This window comes from Carcharodon carcharias, chromosome 19, assembly GCF_017639515.1.
Source record: "Carcharodon carcharias isolate sCarCar2 chromosome 19, sCarCar2.pri, whole genome shotgun sequence".
Lineage (NCBI taxonomy): Eukaryota > Metazoa > Chordata > Chondrichthyes > Lamniformes > Lamnidae > Carcharodon > Carcharodon carcharias.
The window spans coordinates 35705580-35728608 of record NC_054485.1 but is presented as its reverse complement, the minus strand read 5'-3'; the positions used below and the strand labels follow the sequence as shown (position 1 = coordinate 35728608).

The 23029-nt window shown below is 41.8% G+C and overlaps 1 protein-coding gene across 2 annotated transcripts; it reads right to left on the bottom strand.

Annotated features, from left to right (window-relative positions):
• Nucleotides 1-284: 284 nt before the first annotated feature.
• LOC121291611 (tissue alpha-L-fucosidase-like) lies at nt 285-22329 on the bottom strand. Of its 2 annotated transcripts, none has more exons than XM_041213050.1 (8): nt 21953-22329; nt 19693-19827; nt 18483-18620; nt 17595-17700; nt 15206-15406; nt 8357-8544; nt 4548-4647; nt 285-901 (listed from the first exon to the last, which is right to left on the bottom strand). In XM_041213050.1, the coding sequence occupies exons 1-8, from the start codon at nt 22306-22308 to the stop codon at nt 761-763; spliced, it is 1365 nt and encodes a 454-aa protein (XP_041068984.1). In that variant the 5' UTR covers nt 22309-22329; the 3' UTR covers nt 285-760. The 2 variants fall into 2 exon arrangements, with proteins under 2 accessions (XP_041068984.1, XP_041068985.1); XM_041213051.1 differs by lacking the exon at nt 285-901 and adding an exon at nt 2614-2742.
• Between the last annotated feature and the right edge of the window lie 700 nt (nt 22330-23029).

The following is a 23029-nucleotide window of genomic DNA, read 5'->3' as shown; positions in this document are numbered from 1 at the left end:
CCCCTTGTTGTACAGTTCGATCTTTTGGAAGTCAGTATCCAAATGTGTTCATCAGCAGTCACTTTAAACAGAAATATTGAGAAGAAAGAAACTTGAAATTGGCAGAACAAAACCAAAAAATGCTGCAGTGCACGAATTGCTTGCAATTAATTTTTAAAAGGGGCCGCAGATGTGAGATCCATTCCTTATAATTACCTTGTGCCAAATAGTTAGAGTTTTCAGTTTGGAAATGCAGCATGGCGGATTTCTTTATAATAAATTAACAAAATCACCTTATTTATAGATTCCAAGTTAAAAGCTTTAATAACATACAGCCTTTGGTATTTGTGCTACCTTATCCATGTAAAGAAGGAAATCTTTTTAAAAATCAACACAAATGCAGAAAATAATGTTTCTACATGACTGAATCACTTAACAAAGGAATTAGTGAGATTGAAAAAAGGAGCTCCGGAAAGCCAAAAGGTACCCCCAAAACAGAGTCAAATTCCGCCACTAAGCCATGCAATGGGTGACATAAGCTGTGATCTGCACAATAACCCTATCACCATCATTTTTATCCATCCACTTGGCACTGCCAAATCGAATTTCTGATTAAGTTATCAAAAAATAAAAATCACTCTGATCTATAATACAAAAAAATTGAATCATACTAATTTATATTACAAATTTTAAAGCAATTGCTTTGTCAAATAGGTGCAAAGTCGCTAAAAATCATTTTCAAGCCAAGAGCTACTTCAAAGGACCGAGCTGCTTCTCCTGATTATGAAACTCCTTCGAGCTTCACTGTCCAACCATTTTCCGAAGGGATAGTAAACAGAGAAATAGAGGACAGGAAGACAAGGATGCCCTGCCCAGGAGACCTTTTCCATTTCAGAGGCTCGGGGATTCCCAGCATTGTCACCTGGAGAGAGAACACAAGGATATGAAGCAAAAGGACAATCGAGCTTATTTATTCCCCAAACCAGAGACAATCCATTTCACCACAGAGTCTACACAACTATTTAATTTCCTGAGGAAACTTTTATAAGTCCCCCCCACCCCACCCCCCACCACCCCCCCCGCCACACCACCACCCCCCCCCCCCCCCCACCCACCCCCCCCCACCCCCCCGACCCTATTTCCCACAAGTAACTCCAGGACTTACAATGTTCATTTGAACCTGTGGACTTACAATTTTCATTTGAACCTGTGATCAATATTCCTCAACTGTCACATTATGGTGGTTGATGAAGATGCTTGATGAAATCATCAAGTTTCATGCAGCATTTTGTCTCTATCCAGATTCATCTTTTTGACTTTTGACTAATTTATAGCCAGATATATGGAGATACTTATAACTTTTGAGAAAGGTTATCTTGTCCAGCATTACCTATTTGAATTGGGATCCTGTTCCATGAGCAGATCTATCAAATCTCATTCATCTGCAGTGATTACATTTCAAAACTGCAAGCTTTCCTGAGCATGAGAAAAATTGGATGGATTCGAAGTGGAGATAAATAGGGAACTAATAGAATTACTGAAACCTGGCTAGAGAAGATGAAAGGGAACAAATAGAAAAAAAGACTCGCATATTGATAGTGCTTTGCATGACTGTTGGACATCTCAATGTGCTGTACAGCCAATGAAGTACTTTTTAAGGTGTAATTGCACCTGTAATGTATGAACAGCAGCTAATTTATGCTCAGCAACTCCCACAAATACAAATCTGATAATAACCAGATAATCTATTTTTTTGTGATGTTGGTTAAGGTACAAATACTGGACAACTCCCCTTCAAAACAATGCCTTGAGACCACTTAGGTCTGCAAGCAGGCACATGGGGCTTTGGCTTAACATCTCGTCCAAAAGACAGCATTTCTAATGATGATGATGCTCCCTCAGCATTGGCCTGGAGTGTCAGCTTGATTTGTGTGCTCAAGGCCTCAGAGTGGGTCTTGAGCCTGAAAACTTATGATTCAAAGACAAATGTGCAACCAACTGAGCCACAGCTGACACACAGGCTGGCTTACGCTTGCTTTAGGGAGATTAGAAAAGAAAGGAAGGTCTACAATTTGACACAGTTTATCAAGGAAGGTTACTGAGTACTGCTGAAAAAAGAAACATGTCAAAGCTTTTCGTCTTATACTCTTCAGGACACCTCAAGAATACCAATATGGCAACGCCTGTACCACAGAATTTTAATGGCATAGGAGGAAGCCATTCGGCCCATCATGTCTGCACCAGCTCTCCAAATGACCATTATGAGCTAGTGCCATTGCCCTATTTCTTCCTTGTGCCCCTGCACATTGTGTCTATTCAAATAATCATCTAATGCTGTCTTAAACGCCTCGATTGAACCTGCCTCCACCATGCTTCCAGGGAGTGCATTCTGGACCCGAACCACTTCTTGTGTGAAAAAGGTTTTTCTCACATCACATTTGCTTCTTTTGCAAATCACTTTAAATCTGTGCCCGCTCGTTCTTGATCCCATTACGAGGGGGAACAGCTTCTCCCTATCTACTCTGTTCAGCCCCCTCAATCAGAGTCCAGTTGCCAACCAATCAGCACTCGCTTCACATACAGTATAACTTGTCTTCCCCCTATATTGATATTCTTGCAAAGTGTCCTGAAGAGTGAAAAACAAAAAAATTCAAAGCATGTCTCGTTTTTCAACAATACTCAAGTTCTGTACTACCAAACAACTATTTGAAGATTACTGAGAGGAAAGAATTGGGGATTAGCACAGAATCTTCTTCGGTGGATCTAGAAAGTAGAAAAGGGAAACAAGTCAGTGGCAGGAATAATGAATAACATGGAGATGAATGTACAGTCTAGAGAGGTTATAAAGATTAGTAATATGGCTTCAGTTGTGATCATAATAGATTTTTATCTTCCTGACATAGATTGGGATTTGGGATCAGTATCTACAGGGTAATGTACTTCACAAATCTTACGGAAAAGGGACACTGAATTGGCTCCTGGCTAATAAGGATATGCCAATAAGCCAAGTTTAAGTGGGAGACCATTTCGATCCCAATGAACATAATATCTGTTTTTTTATATATATGTAGCAACAAGAAAGCTAAACCAACATGAATGAAAAGGGGGGTCATGGAAGGCATCAGGAGATAGAAAGGGCATATATAATTCTGAAATATCCTGGGAAGGAATAGGAAGTAACAAGGCAAAAGAATTGGAAAATTCAAGCTAATGAAGTACCAAGAAACTGTTGAAAGATGTAAAACAGGAACCATTAAATGAACATAGAAGAAAATATAACAGACAATAGCAGAGTGTTCTTTAAATAACTCAGAAACAAGAGGTCAAAGAGAAATATTGGATCAGTCAACAGCAGCAGGGGGTTGAGGGTGGATAGTCACTGAGGACAACGAGGTGACAGAATAACTAAATCATTACTTTGTGATTTCTGATACCAGCCAAAGATGGGATGTGCGGAGGGTTGGGGTGGGGGCACAGAAGAGAAAGAGATATCTGAGTGGAAAAGGAGTATGAGGGAGATTTCAGGCTGGAGTACTCTGAGTATCACAAGAGAAGGTAAAACTATTATAAAAAATTCCTACAGTAAAATAAAAATTATTATAGCAGTTATTAAAAAATGCACAAATTCCAAAAGGCATTCAATACTCAAAGGAATTAACAAAACAGGAGATAACTGGAAACAACATCAACTGGCATTCATATATTTATAAAAGGTCCCAAGATGTTCCACAGGAGCTTCATAAAGCAAAGTCTCACACTGAGTCACATAAGGGTATTAGTGTAGATCATCAAAAGCTTGGTCAAAGAGTTAGGTGTTAAGGATTGTCTTAAAGGAGGAAAGGATGGAAGAGGAGATTAGGGAGCGAACTTCAGAGCTTAGGGTGCAGCCAGCTGAAAGCATAGCTACCAATGATGGAGAGATTAATAGTGGGAATATTTTAAAGGCCAGAACTGGAGGTATGCAGATATCCCAAGAGAGCTGTGGAGTGGAAGGAGATGGATAAATTTGAAAGCAAGGGAAGTTTGAACTTGTGGTGTTGCTTAACCAGGAGCCAGTGTAGATTAGCGAGAACAGAGGGACGTGGGTGAACAGAAATTGGTGCGAGTTAGGTCAGAAGTGTTTTGGATGATAAAATTGTGGAAGGTGGAATGTGAGAGTAAGGTGTGTTTCCAGTGGCAAGAGAGGAACATGGCTAAAGATCAAAATGTGAAAGTGAGACAAAGGAATAGAGAGGATAAGTACAGCGTATAAAAAGCACAAATAGTGGATTAAACAAGACAAAAAGAAACAGACAAAGAAAGACAAAGGAAGGAATATCAGACAACTCAGCTTTTTTTCTATCCAATCTTAGGACAATAATTGCAGAACCCAAGTAACATCTTTGCATATTTGGCAACTTTTTTGATAACTACCAGAGGCAAAATCAACTATGGAATTTCACTGTCTGCTGGTCCATGGGATTAACAGTCATCATGGATAAGTCTGTTGTCCAGCTCCTCTTGCAATTGTAGGTCAGATAAAGGCTAAGAAACACATGCACCAAAGGAAACAAATCCTAAGCACTTACTTGGGTGCTCGATGAGCTCTTTGGAGATTCCAGTTTCAGGACATTATCAGTGGGCCACTTTGTGAACACGGCATAAACTGAGGATCCCTTACTAGTGTACCTGGGGGCAAAGACACATCACAAAGTTAAACACTGAATTCAAAGCAGAGACTTGCAGGAAATGAGACAAAAAAAAGAGCAAAGTTACAACACGTTAATATTTTTACAGTAATTGTGACCTGCTTGATTATTTGATTACACAGTCCGCTAGTGAACTTTCTTATTTCATAACTTTGTTTTTGTTTTTCCCTTGAAAAAACTACAATAACTTTATTATTTAGCTTAACTTGTGCTGGATTCAGGTTTTACATACACATCATACGTCAACACTAAACATAGCTCCAGGCATTGCTGAACTCAAAAATTCTGTTTTTCAGGTATTCAGTGACAAAGCCACAGGGAACATGAGTGTTGAAATTGTGCAAAGGTACATCTGAAATTCAATACCACAGTTCCAAGCGGGTCCTAGGAAACCCACAGACATGACATCACTTCCACAAAACTGATCTTCATCAATTGCACACAGGTGCAGTAACTACAGAATTTGACACTGTCCTCGGGACATTATCAACACTCAGATCATAAGCCATAGATCTTTAGCTTTAGTTTTGTAGACCCATGGTGGGAATCACTTTTGAAAAATTTCCTTCAAAAGTAATGATCATTAGGAAAGAAGCAGCATTACAGAATCTGCTGCTAACAGCCAGCTCTTGCATGAAAAACAAAAACAGAATTACCTGGAAAAACTCAGCAGTTCCGGCAGCACTGGCGGAGAAGAAAAGAGCCGACGTTTCGAGTCCTCATGACCCTTCGACAGTTCTGAAATTCCAGGTAATTCTGTTTTTGTTTTGAATTTCCAGCATCCGCAGTTTTTTTGTTTTTATCTTTTTATCTCTTGTATGAAAAGCTGCGTGTGAGCTCTCTTGATGCCTGTTGGTAACTACACTGCCTGGTGTGAAAGACTACAAGACCAGCAAAGACCTAAGATTGATATTCAAATGCTATACTAACCCCAGTATTACAAGTGAATTTTGATATCGACATTGGAGAGCACACGAACATATGAATTAGGAGCAGGAGTAGGCCACTCGGCATCTCGAGCCTGCTCCACCAATCAATAAGATCATGGCTGACCTAATTTTAACCTTAACTTCCTGACCTAGTTTTAACCTTAACTTCACATTCCTACCTAAGTGATAACCTATCACCCACTTGCTTATCAGGAACCTATCTACTTCTGCCTCAAAAATGTTCAAAGACTCTGCCTCAACCACCTTTTTGAGGAAGACAATTCCAAAGTCTTACAACCCTTTGAAAGAAAACATTTTCCTCATCTCTGTCATAAATGGGCAACCCCTTATTTTGAAACAGTGGCCCCTCGTTCTAGATTCCCCCACAAGAGGAAACATCCTCTCCATATCCATCCAGTCAAGTCCCTTAGGATCTTATATTATTTCAATCAAGTCACCTCTTACTCCAGTGGATACAAGCCTAGCCTGTTCAACCTTTCCTCATAAGACAACACACTCGTTCCAGGCATTAGTCTAGTAAATCATCTCTGAACTGCTTCCAATGCATTTACATCTTTCCTTAAATAAGTAGACCAATACTGTACCTAGTACTCCAGATGTGGTCTCACCAACGCCCTGTATTACTGAAGCATAACTCCCCTGCTCTTGTATTCAATTCCCCTCGCAATAAATGATAATATTCTATTAACTTTGCTAAGTACTTGCTGCACCTGCATACTAATCTTTTGTGATTCATGTACTAGGACACCCAGCTCCTTCTGCATCTCAGAACTCTGCAATAATTTAGAGAATATGCTTCTTTTTTATTCATCCTGCCAAAATGGACAACCTCACATTTCCCCATATTATACTCCATTTACTAGATCTTTGCCCACTCCCCTAACCTATCTATATCCTTTTGCAGCCTCCTTATGTCCTCTTCACAACTTACTATCCTACTTATCTTTGTGTCATCAAGTTTAGCAAATATACCATCGGTCCATTCATCCAAATCCTTTGTATCAATTGTCAGGAGTTGAGGCCCCAGCACTGATCCCTACAGCATACCACTTGTCACATCCTGCCAACCAGAAAGTTACACCCATTTGTGTTTCCTGTTAGCTAGCCAATCTTCTATCTGCCAATATGTTACCCCCTACACCATGAGCTTTTATTTTCCACAATAACCTTATCAAATGCCTTCTGCAAATCTAAGTACAGTACATCCACCAGATGCCCTTTATCCAAAGCACCTGTTACTTCTTCAAACAACACCAATAAATTAGTTAAACATGATTTCCCTTTCAAAAACCATGTTTACTCTGCCTGATTACCTTGAATTTATCCAATTGTCCTGTTATAAAGTCTGATAATACCTTCTATCAGTTTCCCTATGACAGATGTTAAGCTGGAACAGATCAGTATGTTGCTGTGGAAACACTAATGTCAATCCACAAAGATTACTTTGTGAAAGTGTTTCTTTTTCCAATATTCATTGTTTTTATACTTTTGTTGACCATGTATTATGACACAGCCAATGGTAAAGGCTGAGTTGTTCAAATCCCAGAGGGAAACTTGAAACAACTGTCATAACCCAGTTTTGCAATTTGTACGTTTTGAGATGCAGGCTTTGAATTCAGTAGTAATTAGATCAGCGAGTCTCAAGAGGGTTTGATAAAACTAAATTAAATATTTATTAATACAAGGAAAATTGTAAGCGCATATATGTCTACAAAATTGCTAAAATAATAACTACAACAATCCCCTAATTAATCTGATTCTCAGTTAGACCCCCGGTAAGGCAACAATAAAGCCATTGATTTAAACAGACACCTGACAAAGCACACCCTGGACAGTCACATTCAAAATGAGTTTCTTTCCATCTGGGTCCTTGCAGACAGCAGCTTGAGACTTACAGGCTGGAGTCTTCTCATACTTGTTGGATCCTAAAATGTCTCTGCCTTACCCACAATCTCCTTTCTCCTTTGTATATATATCTTTCTCTCTGAATGTAAATTTTCCATTGTATCACTAGGTTTTTAATTTTACCTCTTCTAACAATAACATCCTTTCATTCCACCAATTTTATTAGTGAGCTGAATAAAATAAACACATTGCTTGGAGTCTACATGCTAGGTGCTAGATTTCACCCATTCTTTAGAATGGTTTATTTAAAAATGCAAATTTCGCCTTGACAACTATTTCTAAACATCCCCATGTTTATATAATTACCATCTCAAACCTACTTCTTTCTATACATCAAAGCCTGTAGAGCAGCTGACTTTAATCCAATTAAGAAACACACACAGACACAGACATCACTAAGGTCAGTTTAAAAAAAAATTCCAATAACATTATAGACATTAATAGCCCTTCATGACACATGATTCTTGTTCTTTGTTCAAATCCTTCCATCTCTACATCTCACCCTACATCCTTCTAACCTCTGAAATCCTCCTTGTTCTCCACACTTTCCACTGCACCATTAATGACTGCTCCTTAAATTGCTGTGCACCTGACCCTCTGACCTGTCACCTCTTTCCCACCCCCAGCCTTTTTCTCTTTCTTCCCTTCTGCTTTGTATCTACTCTTTGTCCATGGCCCTCTCTGTATTCAGCTGTATCAAAGAAATGCAAGTTGTTTTCCATTTCTTGCTTTGTCTTTAAGCATGAAGTGCAAGTGAAGGTATCCACGAAGAATTGGCAATAAAGTATGGGAAAGAGAAACAGCTGTGCTATATTTAACCCTGATAGACTTTACCATATGTTCGTGGAGTTCTCCTTCTGCACTCGCCATGGTTTTGATGCATATATTGCTTCACCATTGACATTTAGCCATTGTCCCACGGCCTCCAGCCTTTCTTGGAAAATGACAGGGATAGTCCCTTCTTTGGTCGGACCAATATTAAGCAGCAAGTTGCCTCCATAAGACACTGTGTCCAGCAAATTCTGTCAGAGAAAGAAAAGTTAGCAAGATAGAGCTATTGTCCACATTATCCTGTTCCTGTTTTAATCATTGGCCTCATAACACTAATGGCACACATTTTGTTGACAGTTCTATAGCACCCAACACATTCAGAGAATTTACTGTGTTGCCATTGTCAACATTATTTCAGTCCCTGCTGAATAAGTAGCCCTAATTTCTTATGATTAACATTGACAAAAAAATGTGGCAAACATTCTTCAATTCATTTGCAAACCGTATAAACATTGGTATAAATCATGTCAAAACACATAGCCCATAATTTTTGGGTTGGCGAGCGGAGGCAGCGCCCGCTCGCTGACGCGTAAAATGACGCACGGTGACGTCGGGCGGGCGTCATTTAGATTTTCAGTTCGGCGGGCGCACAGCAAAGTCGGCTGCGTGTTCGCCAAACTGTCAAAGGATTATTTGGCCAATTAAATATCAATAAAACTAATAAACTGATCTGCCCATCCAACCTTAAGGTTGGCGGGCAGGTGAAGAGCCCAGGCAGCCTTCGTATTTTTCATGGAACCTCATCCATGGACGGGATGAGGTTTCATCAAGGGTTTATAAATTAATTAAATGTTTTCATTAATGTTCATTGACATGTCCCAGTTCATGTGACACTGTCACATGAGGGCACATCCCTTAAATTTTTTTCTTTCCTTTTGAGTAGGGCCCATAAGGGACTAAGGGGGCAATCTATGGGTGGAGCCAGAGGACATTGCTAGAGTGCTGAATGAGTACTTCACATCCGTCTTCACCCAAGAGAATGAGGATGAAGGTATCGAACTCGGGGAGAGAGGCTGCAAGCTTCTTAAGCAAATTGATATAGGGAGTGACAATGTATTAAAGGTGTTAGCAGGCTTAAAAGTGGACAAATCTCCAGGTCCGGATGACTTATATCCCAGACTGCTGAGGGAGAAAAGGGAGGAGATCGCTGGGGCTCTGACCCAAATTTTTAACTCCTCTCTGGCCACGGGGGAAATGCCAGAGGACTAGAGAACAGCTAATTTGGTTCTGCTATTTGAGAAGGATTGTAGAGATAAGCCAGGGAACTACAGGCCAGTAAGTCTCACGTCAGTGCTAGAGAAACTATTGGAGAAAATTCTGAAGGAGAGTATCTATCTCCACTTGGAGAGGCAAGGTTTCATCAGGGATAGTCAGCATGGCTTTGACAGATGGAGGTCATGCCTAACAAATTTGATTGAATTTTTTGAGGAGGCGAACAGATGTGTAGATGAGGATAGTGCAATTGATGTAGTCTATATGGATTTCAGCAAAGCCTTTGACAAGGTCCAATATGGGAGACTTATAAAGAGGGCAAATGCACATGGGATACAGGGTAATTTGATAAGGTGGATTCAAAATTGGCTTACTTGTAGGAGACAGAGGGTGATGACAGTAAGATGCCCTAGTGACTGGAAACCAGTGTCCAGTGACATACCACAGGCATCTGTGCTCGGTCCCCTATTATGTCATTTATATAAACGACATAGATGACTATGTGGGGCATAGGATTAGTAAGTTTACGGATGACACAAAGACTGAACGGGTGGTTAATAGTGAGGTTGAGTGTCTTGGGCTACAGGAAGAAATAGATGGGCATTTCAAATGGGCAGATAAGTAGCAGATGGAATTTAACCCTGAAAAGTGTGAGGTGATACACTTTGGAAGGAGTAATTTGACAAGAAGTATTCAATGAACGGCATGACACTAGGCAGTTCTGAGAAACAAAGGGACCTTTGTGTGTGTGTCCATAGATCTCTGAAGGCAGAGGGGCATGGTAGTGGGGTAGTGAAAAAGACATATGGGACACTTGCCTTTCTCAATCGAGGCATAGATTACAAAAGTAGGGAGGTCATGTTGGAGTTGTATAGAACCTTGGTGAGGCCACAGCTGGAGTACTGTGTGCAGTTCTGGTCACCACATTATAGGAAGGATGTGATTGCACTGGAGGGGGTGCAGAGGAGATTCACCAGGATGTTGTTGGGGATGAAACATTTAAGTTATGAAGAGAGATTGGATAGACTTGGGTTGTTTTCATTGGGGCAGAGAAGACTGAGGGGCGACCTGATCGAGGTGTACACGATTGTGAGGGTCATGGACAGGCTGAATAGGGAGCAGCTGTTCCCCTTAGTTGAAGGGGCAGTCACAAGGGAATATAAGTTCAAGGTGAGGGGCAGGAGGTTTAGGGGGGATGTGAGGAAAAATGTTTTTACCCAGAGGGTGGTGACGGTCTGGAATGCACTGCCTGGGAGGGTGGTGGAGGTGGGTGTCTCACATCCTTTAAGAAGTACCTGGATGAGCACTTGGCAGTGCATAACATTCAAGGCTATGGGCCAAGTGCTGGTAAATGGGATTAGGTAGGTAGGTCAGGTGTTTCTCACATGTTGGTGCAGACTCAATGGGCTTAAACTAAACAAAAGTGCGCAGGCCCCGACTCAGGGAACCTTAATTGGCCCACCCATGTAAAATGGCGGCGCGGACCCGATCGGAGGCGCCAATCGGGTCCCTGCCCGTCCCTGCACAACCCCCCCCAATTGGGGGAAAGTTCTCCCCATTGTGACAAAAATGCTCACTCATCTCTTTCAGCTCTTTTCTGTCCCTAAATAAAAAATAAATAGTTAGTCAGACACTTTATCCTATATAAACGATCCCCCTTAAAATGTAAAGATTTACTTTTTGCTGCTCATTATTACAGCTCATCAATTTTCTCCCCTCTGCCTTTAAAGATGTCAGCTCCTTGTTCGAGCTGATTGTCAGGAACCTTCAAAACCCTTATGGTTGTGTGCGAGTGGTGATATGCAGCATCATAAGAACAGAAGAAATAAGAACAGGAGTCGAACATTCAGCCTCCCGAGCCTGCTCCAAAATTCAACAAGATCATGGCTAATCTGCTTGTGTTTTGAACTCCACATTCCCATCTACCCCCGACAACCTTTGATCCCCTTGCCTAACAAGAATCTTATCAACCTCTGCCTCCACCGCCTTCTTAGGCAGAGTTCAGAGTTCTCCGAGATAAAAAAAAAATTCTCCTTATCTCTATCCTAAAAGGGCGACCCCTAATTTTAAAACAGTGCCCCCTAGTTCTGGACTCACCCACAAGAGGAAACATCCTTTCCACGTCCACTTTGTCAAGGCCGTTCAGGATCTCATATACTTCAATCAAATCACCCCACACTCTTCTAAACTCCAGTGTTAACAAGCCCAGTCTGTCCAACCTTTCCTCATAAGACAACCCACTCATTCCAGGTATCAATCTAGTAAACCTCCTTTGAACCGCCTGCAACACATTTACATCCTTCCTTAAATAAAGAGACCAAAACTGCACATAGTATTCGAGGTGCGGTCCCAACAATGCCCTGTATAACTAAAGCATAACACCCTTACTTTTAGGTTAAATTCCTCTCGTAATAAAGGAGAGCATTCCATTAGGCTTCTTAACTACTTGCTGTTCCTGCATACTAACTTTTTGTGACTCATGTACTAGAACACCCAGACCCCTCTACATCTCGGAATTTTGCAGCCATTCTGCTTAAGTCATACTCTGCTTTTTTGTTCTTCCTGTCAAAGTAAACAACTTCACACTTTCCTATGTTAAACTCCATTTGCCAGATCTTTGTCCACTCAGGTCAACCTATCTGTATCCATCTGCAACCTCCTTATGTCCTCTTCACAACATACTCTCCTACCCGTCTTTGTGTCATCAGCAAATTTAGCTACCATGCCTTCACACCTCTCATCTAAGTCATTGACGTAGATTGTAAAAAGTTAAGGCCCCAGCACAGACCACTGTGGGACTCCACTTGTCACATCCTGCCAATCCGAGGAAGACCCATTTATGCATAATCTCTGCTTTCAGCCAGCCAGCCAAACTTCTATCCATGCCGATAGGTTACTGCCTACACTATGTGCTTTTATTTTCCGTAATAAGCTTTGACGTGGCGCCTTATCAAATGTCTTCTGGAAATCCAAGTACAGTACGTTTACAGGCTCCCCTTTATCTACAGCACATGTTATTCCTTCAAAAAAACTCCAATAAATTGGTTAAACATAATTTTCCTTTCACAAAACTATGCTGACTCTTCCTGATTGCCATGAGCTCTTCTAAGTGCCCAGCTATAACCTCCTTAATGATCAATTCTAACAACTTCCCTATGACAGATGTCAAGCTAACTGGCCTATAGTTCCTGTTTTCTGTCTCCCTCCCTTCTTGAATAGAGGGGTTATATTTGCTACTTTCCAGTCTGATGGTACCTTTCCAGAATCTAGCGAATTTTAGAAAATTAACACCAGCGCATCGAATACCTTATTAGCCACCTCTTTTAAGATCCTAGAATGTCGTCCATCAGGACCCAGAGACTTGCCAGCCCGCAGCTCCAACAATTTGCTCAGAACCATTTTGCTAGTGGTTTCAATTTCACCAAGCTCCTCTCTCACTTTCACCTCCTGATTTGCAGCTACTACTGGAATGTTTTTTGTACCCTCTATAGTGAACACAGAAGCAAAATATTTGGTCATTTCTTCTGCCATTTCCTTATTATCTACTACTAACTCCCCACTGTCACTCTCTAGAGGACCAACACTCACTTTACTTACTCTTTTCCTTCTTGAATACCTGTAGAAACTCTTGCTATCCATTTTTACATTTCTAGCTATCTTCCTCTCATACTCTAATTTCTTTCTCCTGGTTAACCTTTTAGTCATTCCTTGCCATTCCTGATATTCTGACCAATCATCTGTCCTGCCACTCAGCTTTGCGGAGTTGTACACTTTTTCCTTAAGTTTGATGCTTTCCTTAACCTCTTTCGTTAACCATGGATGATGGATCCTCCCCTTAGAATTTTTCTTTATAATAGGAATGTACTTATTCTGAATACTCAGAAAAATCCCCTTAAATGTCTGCCACTTCTTCTCTATTGATCTTTCCTCTAGCCTAGTATCCCAGTTCACTTCAGCAAGCTCAGTTTTCATGCACACATAGTTGCCCTTATTTAAATTTAACTTTAAGATACTAGTCTTAGACCCACTCTTCTCTCTTTCAAACTGGATGTAAAATTCAATCATATTGTGGTTGCTGTTACCTAGGGGTGCCTTCACTCTGAGCTCATTAATTAATCCTGTCACATTACAAATACCAAGTCTAATATACTCTTCTCTCTGGTTGATTCCAGAACATGCTACTCTAAGAAACTATCTCAAAAGCATTCTAAGAACTCTTCATCCTGGCTACTACTGCCAATCTGATTTTTCATGTTTAAATGGAGATTAAAATCACCTATGCTTATTGCCATCCCTTTATCACAAGCACACACTCCTTCTTCTTGAATACTTTGTCCTACATTGTGGCTACTGTTGGTGGGCCTGTGAACCATTCCCACTACTGACTTATTTCTCCTACTATTCCTCATCTCCACCCAAACCGATTCTACATCCTGACCTCTTGAACCAAGGTCATCTCTAACTATTGCACAAATGCCCTCTTTGATTAACAGTGCTACCCCTTCACTTTTAGCTTCCTAATCTTCTTGAATCTCATGTACCCGTCAATACTCAGGACCCAATCTTTGTCGTCCTGCAGCCACATCTCCATAATTGCTATCAGATAATATTTATTTACTTCAATATGGGCCATCAATTAGTTTACTTTAGGAATGCTACGTGCAGATTCAGAGCCTTCAGCTTTGTCTTTCTGTTACCTTTGTAACATCTAGTCTTGACTGGTGATGTATTCTTAGGTTTTATTTCTCTTTGTCCCTTTCTGTCATTCTCTGACCCTCATTTCTCACGTTACTATTTTGCTCTCCTGTCTTGACTCTACACCTTGAATTGCTACCTCTACCCAAACTTGATCCCTCACACTGCTCGTTTAGTTTGAAGCCCTCTCTACTTCCCTGGTTAGGCCATTTGCCAAGACACTCATCCCAGCACGGTTCAGGTGTAAACCGTCCCAAAGGAACAGCCCTCACTTTCCCCAGTACTGATGCCAGTGCCCCACAAACTGGAACCCACTTCTCCCACATCAGTCTTTGAGCTATGCATTCATCTCTCGATTCTTATTTGCCCTATACCTATTTGCACGTGGCTCAGTTAATGATCCAGAGATTATCTTAGAGGTTCTGCTTCCTAATTTGGTACCTAGCTCCTCATACTGACCTCTTTCCTCATGGTACCAATGTCATTGGTACCTATATGGACCACGACAACTGGATCCTCCCCCTCCCACTGCAAGTCCCTCTCCGGCCCTGAGCAAATGTCACAAACTCTCGAACCGGGCAGGCGACACAGCCGTCTAGACTCTCGCCCCTCGCTGCAGAGAACAGTGTCAATCCCCCACACAGGTTATTTACCATAGAGGCATCACTGCTGTACCCAACATCCAATGCACTTTCAACATAGGATGCTTCTTGACAATCAAAAACACCATTCCCAAATTCAGGAAGATTCAGGCCAACTGAAACATCCTGGCATAGGCTGGGTAATAACCTGGGAACATTCCTGATCTGAATAGTTCAGCTACTCATTTGATAAACTCCGATTCACTTGTTGACAAGCCAAGCACACACCGAGCTCCATTGCACATTCACATGAACGTATTACCATTCTAGTAATGTTCACCATTAATTAATCAGGAGTACGTACAGTGATGATGGATGGCAAATCCATCAATTCATTCAAATGCATGTTTCTACGATATCCCCACGACCTTTTGTCAACCGAGGTGCACTTCTCCCATTTGTGGTTTGGCAACGTGCTCGGGGTGTATTTGTCCGCACAGTTGAAGAAACCGCCATGTTTACAACGACAGTCGAATCCCCAGCGGTCATTGATTACCACAGTATCCTAGCAACAGAGATAAAGGAGCAGATCTTTATATAGTACCTTACAAAACCCTCCAACGTCACTAAGCACTTTACTTTCAACTCAGTACTTCTGAAATGTAGTTACTGTTAAGTGTAGGAAACATGGCAGCTAATTTATGCACAGCAAGATCCCAAAACAGCAATGAGATAATGACTAGATAGTCTATATTTTTTATTTACATAATCTTGGTCAAGGGATTCAGTCCAACAATTTCAGGTCATGACCTCTACCCATCTTTTTTGTCTGGATCGCAGCATTTAGTGATCATCCTGCTACTCCCACTTACGCCTCCTCCAGACCCATTTTTTGTTTCTTTACTTTCCCCATTACCATCTCCTTGGCCTTGCACCATCATCCCTTTTGACATTTAATCTCTCCTGCCTTCTACCCAATCCCAGACCTTCCCTTTTGTTCTGTCCTGCCTCCACTCACTACCCCTTTTTCCCTACATTGCATTCCCTACATTACAGGCAGGTTTTTCCGGTCGGCCGACACGTCAAATGATGCGGGGATACATCAGGCGTGCGTCCTGATGTCATCCCACGTCACTTAGACTTTCAGTTCGGCGGGCGTGCAGCCAATTCGGCTTTAATGACCTATTAAGGCCATTAATAAACTAATTAACTTGATTGATGGACCTGCCCGTCCAATCTTGGGGTTGGTGGGCAGGCCGCAGGCCCACGCAGGCTTCGGAAAAAGCATGAAACCTCATCCATGGGCGGGATGAGGTTTCATGAGGCATTTTAAATATTTATCAAATGTTTAAATAAAAGTGAAGGACATGTCCCAACTCATGTGAGAGTGTCACATGAGGGGAAATGTCAGGGAAATGTTTTTATTATCTTTCTGTCAACATCTAAATCGGAGCCGATTTCCTAAGGCAGCACTTTGCCTCAGGGAGGTCAGTGTGCTCATTCGCGCACATACCCGAAAGTGCGCAATCCCGGCTGAGGGAAACCCCCCACCACCCCCGCCTGCACAGGGAGCACATAGCGCTTCCTGGCGGACATCACGCTGGGCGGGCCTTAATAGACTTGCCCATGTAAAATGGTGGCGCCCTTACAACCGGTGGTGCCAATCGGAAGGCCGGCCATCGAGGCCCACTTCCACACTTCCCCAACACCCACCCCTCCCCCGCACCCCCTTCAGCCCCCCCTCCACCCTCCCCCACAGACAGGAGAAATTGTTTCCCTGCCTCTCTCAGTATTCCCAGTTCTGACAAACGATCATCAGCCTGAAACATCCACTTGGTTTCTCTCGCCACAGAATTTGACAAATATATATGATTTGGAAGTCGGAGGAGGAGGGTGGTGGCAATCGTTTCAGTCTGTATGCACACCATGGGATGTGATGAAAAGTAGCTTCCTGGGGAAGTAGAGACCATTCAGAGATTACAGAGCACACAAAGGAAGAATGGAGTGGACAAAAAGGAGGCGACTTTATGTCTCCATATCTGAGGGACACTTGGAAAGGAAAAGCAATGGATCCTGCTGGAGGTAGGAAGCTACAAAGTGAGCATCTCTAATGTGGAGAAAACTCAAAGCTAACACAAAGGGTGCTGTAATTGACAGGTTAACATGGGTATAAAGGCAATCCAAAGAAATAGGAAGGGAACTGAGAGTCAGAATGCTTTTTGAAATGGGACATTTCTCGCAAATTAATACAAACTTTGGAAAACTCAAGCAGTTCATTACACAGTTCAACAAGACAGCCACAAGAGACAGTGCTCAACTTAGGCTGGTATCTGTCAATGACACAGAATTCCAGCATCAACTCAATAGGCTGAATGGTTTACTTATGTGCCATTATGACTCTACAAAACATACAAGGCAGAGGTTATATCATCCCTGAGGGTGGGGAGGGAGACACTGGCCACAGGATGGCCAAGTTTAACATCAGCTGCAAACAGGAACGCCCAGAACCAGAAGCCAAATATGTAATTTTAACACAGCTAAATTCAATGCAATGAGGGAACAAGTAAAGCAGCTGGATGGTGGGAGGGAGGGCAGTTGTTCAACAAGGGAAATGGGACATCTTTAGAAGATGAATACACAGGGTAAAAAAGAATAAACTCAGTTTAACAACCCTGAGCCAAATAGATTAACAAATTAAATGTGAGGTAATTATAATCCTCGGTAATGATCTTGTAAATATTGACAATGAGTACCTTGACGGGGCTATCATTGTAAAGCCAGGCCAGAAATTCAGTGGCATTCCAGTAGGAACCTGGGGCTTCCCAGTCTCCATCTGACCAGATTACATCCGGTTTGTACCTGTCGAGGGAGAAGAGACAAAATTCCTAGTTATTCCCAGAGTGTGACCATGTAAAAAACAGAGCCAATTTATCACTAACAAATGCAGTCTTCTTAAAAAATGGCTCTGATCATTGATGGTGGTGGCAATTTAACCAACTCTAAATGCAGCTTTTATATTTTTCCTGAAACACAAGATGCTTCCTGTGTTCCTAATAGCAGGATTATTGGCACTGGAGAAATTGGTGCATTGTTTGGGGTCTATTCTGAATGGTGTTAAAAGCTAACAAAAAGGAATTACAAAAAATTATACCACCTTAGCTATAAGCCTGGAAATTACACTGTGCAATATTATTGTGCAAACACCACATCACGTGCCTGAAATGATTCTGCTGTTATCTTAGCAGGGCTATTTAACCATTTGGAAAGAAAGGAATTTGTTGCTTTCCCATACTAATACCACACTGTATAATTTCCAGGCAAGTTTACTTACTTGGGGGCAGCACGGGGACCTTTCAATTGAGATGGTGGAGCAGATAATTCTTGTCCATTTTAGAACGAATTCTGCTGAAAAATTCTCCCACACCTGACATGTCCCTCTCTCTCTCTCCCATCCAACAGCAACACCATTTAAATTGATGATCCCAGCCACCTTTAGGATTTGAAATACTTTCAGGTCTACATGGTTAAGGCAGAGAACTGAATTGAGTCTGAAGTTAATGCCATCACCTGTGCATAAACTCTGTGTTTCAGTAATGAGGTGAGCTCACAGACAATACTGCAGAACTGCCATATTTCATTACCTCATGACCAATTCGTGCAGCTCTGGTAACGATTTTTCCACAACAAATTTCTGGGTCTTGAAATGGTTCTTTTTATCATACAAGTAGAAAGGATGAAACCAGTCAAGGAGAGAATGATACACTCCATAATACAAATTCCTGTTGCAACAGAAGAACATGTTTGATATATTAAATTTCAAAGTTCATTTCTTTTTCAAAGCTTTCACATATTATGGGAAAACAAAATGCCCAGCAGTGTAAGATCAATAGTGAAACAACCATAGTAGGTATAAATAACCTCGGGAGCAATCTTATTCTTTTTACAAGACCGGTAAGGCACTAGATGAAGAAAACCTGGAGTTCACAGAGCATTTGAGAATCCACAAGATTGTAACTAGTAGAGGTGCGGAACAACAAAAGATTCAGCAACCAGCAAATGAATGCCTCAAATGCATTGGCTGAGACTGTGTGGAGGGAGGAGGTAACTGTTGAGAAGGATAGGTGTACATGAAGTAGTCAGAGAGTGGGCTTTTAAGAGTGCTTGTGGGACGTTCCAAATTTACCCAGGCCATTATCCCCAGCAGTGCATTTCAATGGCTCAGACTCACAAGTAATCCTCATTCATTGAGAATAGGAAACTCAGCTAAACGTTAATGGTATCTCCTAACACACCACTCCCCACTTTCCCTTAACTAATTAAATGTATTAGCTTTGGCGTGCATCTGCCATCTGAAATTTCAAAAGCTGAAAAATGGAAATGCTAAACTTCAAATTTATCAGCAAGTTTCACTTCAGTTCTCAACATCAGTCTGGGGATATTACTGTTGAATTGAGAAAATGTCACAGAAATAAAATGATGGTTAAATAATAAAATAATAATAAAGCAATGATTATAAGACATTGCCTTAATTTTATCTGACATTTCTGTCAATACAAGAATAAAAACAAAATCATATCATCACAAAAACTGTTCAATAATTGCACGGATTCACGGCACAGGAAAGTCTATGCACATTATAACAAGTTCCACAAATTGCCAGAGAGCTTCCAGCTTTGTATTAAACATTTGTGAGGGTATTATTGAACAAACCCTGACCTGTATCAGGATGGTACATTTTGGAACCAGTCTGCCATATTGTGTGGGTTTAGCATGGGTTTTCACTGTCAATATGCATCAGTGTGATTATAAATGCATTGCAATTTCCCCAAATGCATAACATTAAACACAAACCTTTTTCGAACTGCGGCTGCAAGGTCACCCACCAAATCTCGATGTGGACCTGTATCAATTGAGTTCCAGTTCCAGGACACAGGTGATCCCCAGTTTGTGAATCCTTCATGGTGTTTGGTTGTCAGAACCACATACCTGAAATCACAAACCACAAACTGTTGAGAATCGACACCAATGTCCCTGACACTTCTGTATATTATTGATTATTGCCAACTAAAGTCAGTCAATGAGAAGCAAAGGGTTCAAACGGAAACTACGTTGCACAGATCAATATACAAGCAAAATACTGCGGATCCTGGAAATATGAAATAAAAACAGAAAATGCTGGAAAAACTCAGCAGGTCTAACAGCATCTGTGGTGAGAAAGAAAACAGTTAACGTTTCGAATTCTTACGGTTCTTCTTCAGAGCTGAAGGGAAGTAAAAATGTAATGAAATTTATACTGTATAAGTGGGGGTGGGTGGGACAGGTGAAGCTGGATACAAGGCCAGTGATATGTGGAGGCAAAGGGGAGATCGCCAGAGATATCATGGATGAAAGGACAAAGGGTAATGATAGTGATACGGGCTTTATTAGACCTGCTGAGCTTTTCCAGCATTTTCTGTTTTTGTTGCACAGATTAATGTTTGACCTTCAATTCAGATTTTGTGTTCAGCTTTTAGCAAGTATTGGAAAGATTTTCTTTCTACCAATTTTTTTTCCCCCCTCGGACCACACAAGTGACATTAAGAAATATACTGGAATACTTCCAAAGGGGGTCTGGTGTTATAAATGAGATTAATGCATTGAATTCCTTTGAAATCCATGGTGGAGTTAGGAGTTTTTTCAATGCACAGCAACAAATCTGCAGGAAGTATGCAGCAAATGAACAGATTTAATGTGCTTTTAGAGGCTATTTTGGTAACTGAATGTGGATTTGCAAACAATTGCAATATGTTCATAGAAAACACCAGTCTATTACTGGGATGTAAAAGCAGTCAATTCTCACCTGAAAGACTGCAATGACAATGCCTAAAATCCAAAGCAGAATAAAATCAATCTTCTGACTGTGTCGCAAATTTATAATGTTTCCCCAGGCTTGGGGTATAGAACTAGGGGACACACCATTTCAGAATAAGGGGCACGTCATTTAGAACTGAGATGAGGATGCATTTCTTCACTCAAAGGGTGGTGAATTTTTGGAATTCTCTGCCACAGAGGGCAGTGGTGGATCAGTCATTGAGTATGTTCAAAACTGAGATCGATAGATTTATACATATTAAAAATAACAATGAATACAGTGCAGGAAAATTGTGTTGAAGTAGATCAGCCATGATCTCATTCAATGGCAGAATGGGTTCAAAGGGCTGAATGGCCTACTCTTGCTCCGATTTCTTACGTTGTTATAAAAATAATGGTTAAAAGCAGTGGATTACAAAGAAACTACTCTTAACCCCAAAACAGATTCAGATGCAGTAATCCTATTTACAATATCGGAACCCATTTGGAAGTACTTTCCTGTATCTCACACACCTTCCACCATCATCAATAGGTTTTATTACAGCATCTAATAATGAGCCCCAAACAGAGGGATTCATTTGGGATCAGGTTTGAGGGAATACAGAATCAATTTGTTTTGGGATGAGGGATCGAAAGTGCTAACAGATCTCTGCCCGAGCAACTTCTCTGTTCTCAGAAACTGGTGGACCTGCTGTGGTTTCAACATTTTCTGCATTTAATTCAAATTTCCAGCTTTTAAACTCTGTCACTACTGTGACACAACTCTGACGAATTTACTGAAGAAATAATTCGTGGAGCTTGCTTCAGTTTTCACATTGTGGAAGGAGGATACAATACCAGAGCAGGGAGGGAAGCTGGTAAGAAACGAGCAAAGGTAAGCAGGGAACCACACCCGGATAACTAGCGGAATAACTTTTGCAGAAATGTAGCAAGTGATTATGTGTCCCATGGCGAAAGGTCATGTGGTGCGAGTCTCACATGATCAAACCTCAAAGAGATGCCGGCAGCCAGAGTTCAACAGACCTGCTGAAATAGGCATTAAATATGACTTTGCTAGTATTGACCATACCTAGGACAATGAAAAGAAATTGCTGCCGCAGTGTCGAGCGCTATGATTATCTGAGCGGAAAACACTCTTTTTGGTTTTAAATTGTGACTAGTTTTGTTGTCTGTCATCTCCATAAGCAGCACTCAGTAAATATTAACTTCCGCCACTACTCATTCATAACATTTTCTAGGTTTTGGAAGTTTAATCTTGTACCTGGCTCCGGATTTCTGAATCACCTCTGCCCACTGATCCGGATCGAAGAATTCCGCGGTAAACTCTGTGGCGAACTGGGGGTACGTGAACCCTGCTGGGTAGTTCTTTTTCATAAAGTCTACATATTCCAGTTGCTGCACAGCTTTCCAGTACCACCAGAACCACTCGCTCCCGAAACTGGGCACGGAAAAGACACCCCAGTGAATGAAAATTCCAAATTTACTCTCGTCGTACCAGGAGGGCAAGGGTCTGCTGTCCAGACTCTTCCAGTCCGGCTGGTAGCGGCGATCGGGAGCAACCCCTGGCCATAAAATGCCAGTAATACAAATACAATTGACAAAACTCTTCCAGCCCATGATCAGCAACCAGCCCCACTGTAATAGCTTGGGCGGAAATTGTCTCTTGCGTTATTTCCCTCTTAAAGGCTACTCTTGCGGTGGGAGGGCTCAAGGGCAGCCCTGCCATTGAGGCGACTTGTGTAGCGGGGGAGGAGGGCAAGAGCTGCCTTGCAGTTGAGGCAACTTTGGGGGAGGGGAGGCGCAGTGTCAAGGGCAGCCATGCCGTTAAATAAAGCACACAATTGTGGGGGGCAGGTGTAGGTGAGAGAAGTGACCACCCACTGGGGACACCTTGTATAAAAGTGACCAATCGTCTTCAACTGACACAGTTCAAATGCAGCCATTGATATGATTGCAGTTGGGCTTCTGGCTTATCTGCCCACTCAAGCAATGCAGAGCCTTCAAAGTGTCACCAAGTGCTCCAAAGCTTTTCACCACCCCCCACCACCGCCACAGATTGCAAAGTCATGAACATTTTAGTGGACTGGAGAACAGCTGGACAACTGCAGACACTGTACAGTCTCCTTGCGAAAGCTGGCCATGGAGCAGTCACTGCTGGAGGCACTTACAGACCCTTGCGATGTCATCATCCCGGTTTGGACCAGTCTCCCTGATGGTTCAAGCTAACAGTGCAGCCCTGCAGCGTGGGTTAGGAGAATGCCTGCACCTGAGCTGAGAGCACAGCATGCAGTCCAATGGGCAAAGCTGCCGCCAATCGGTCGAGTGGAGTGGGGCGGAG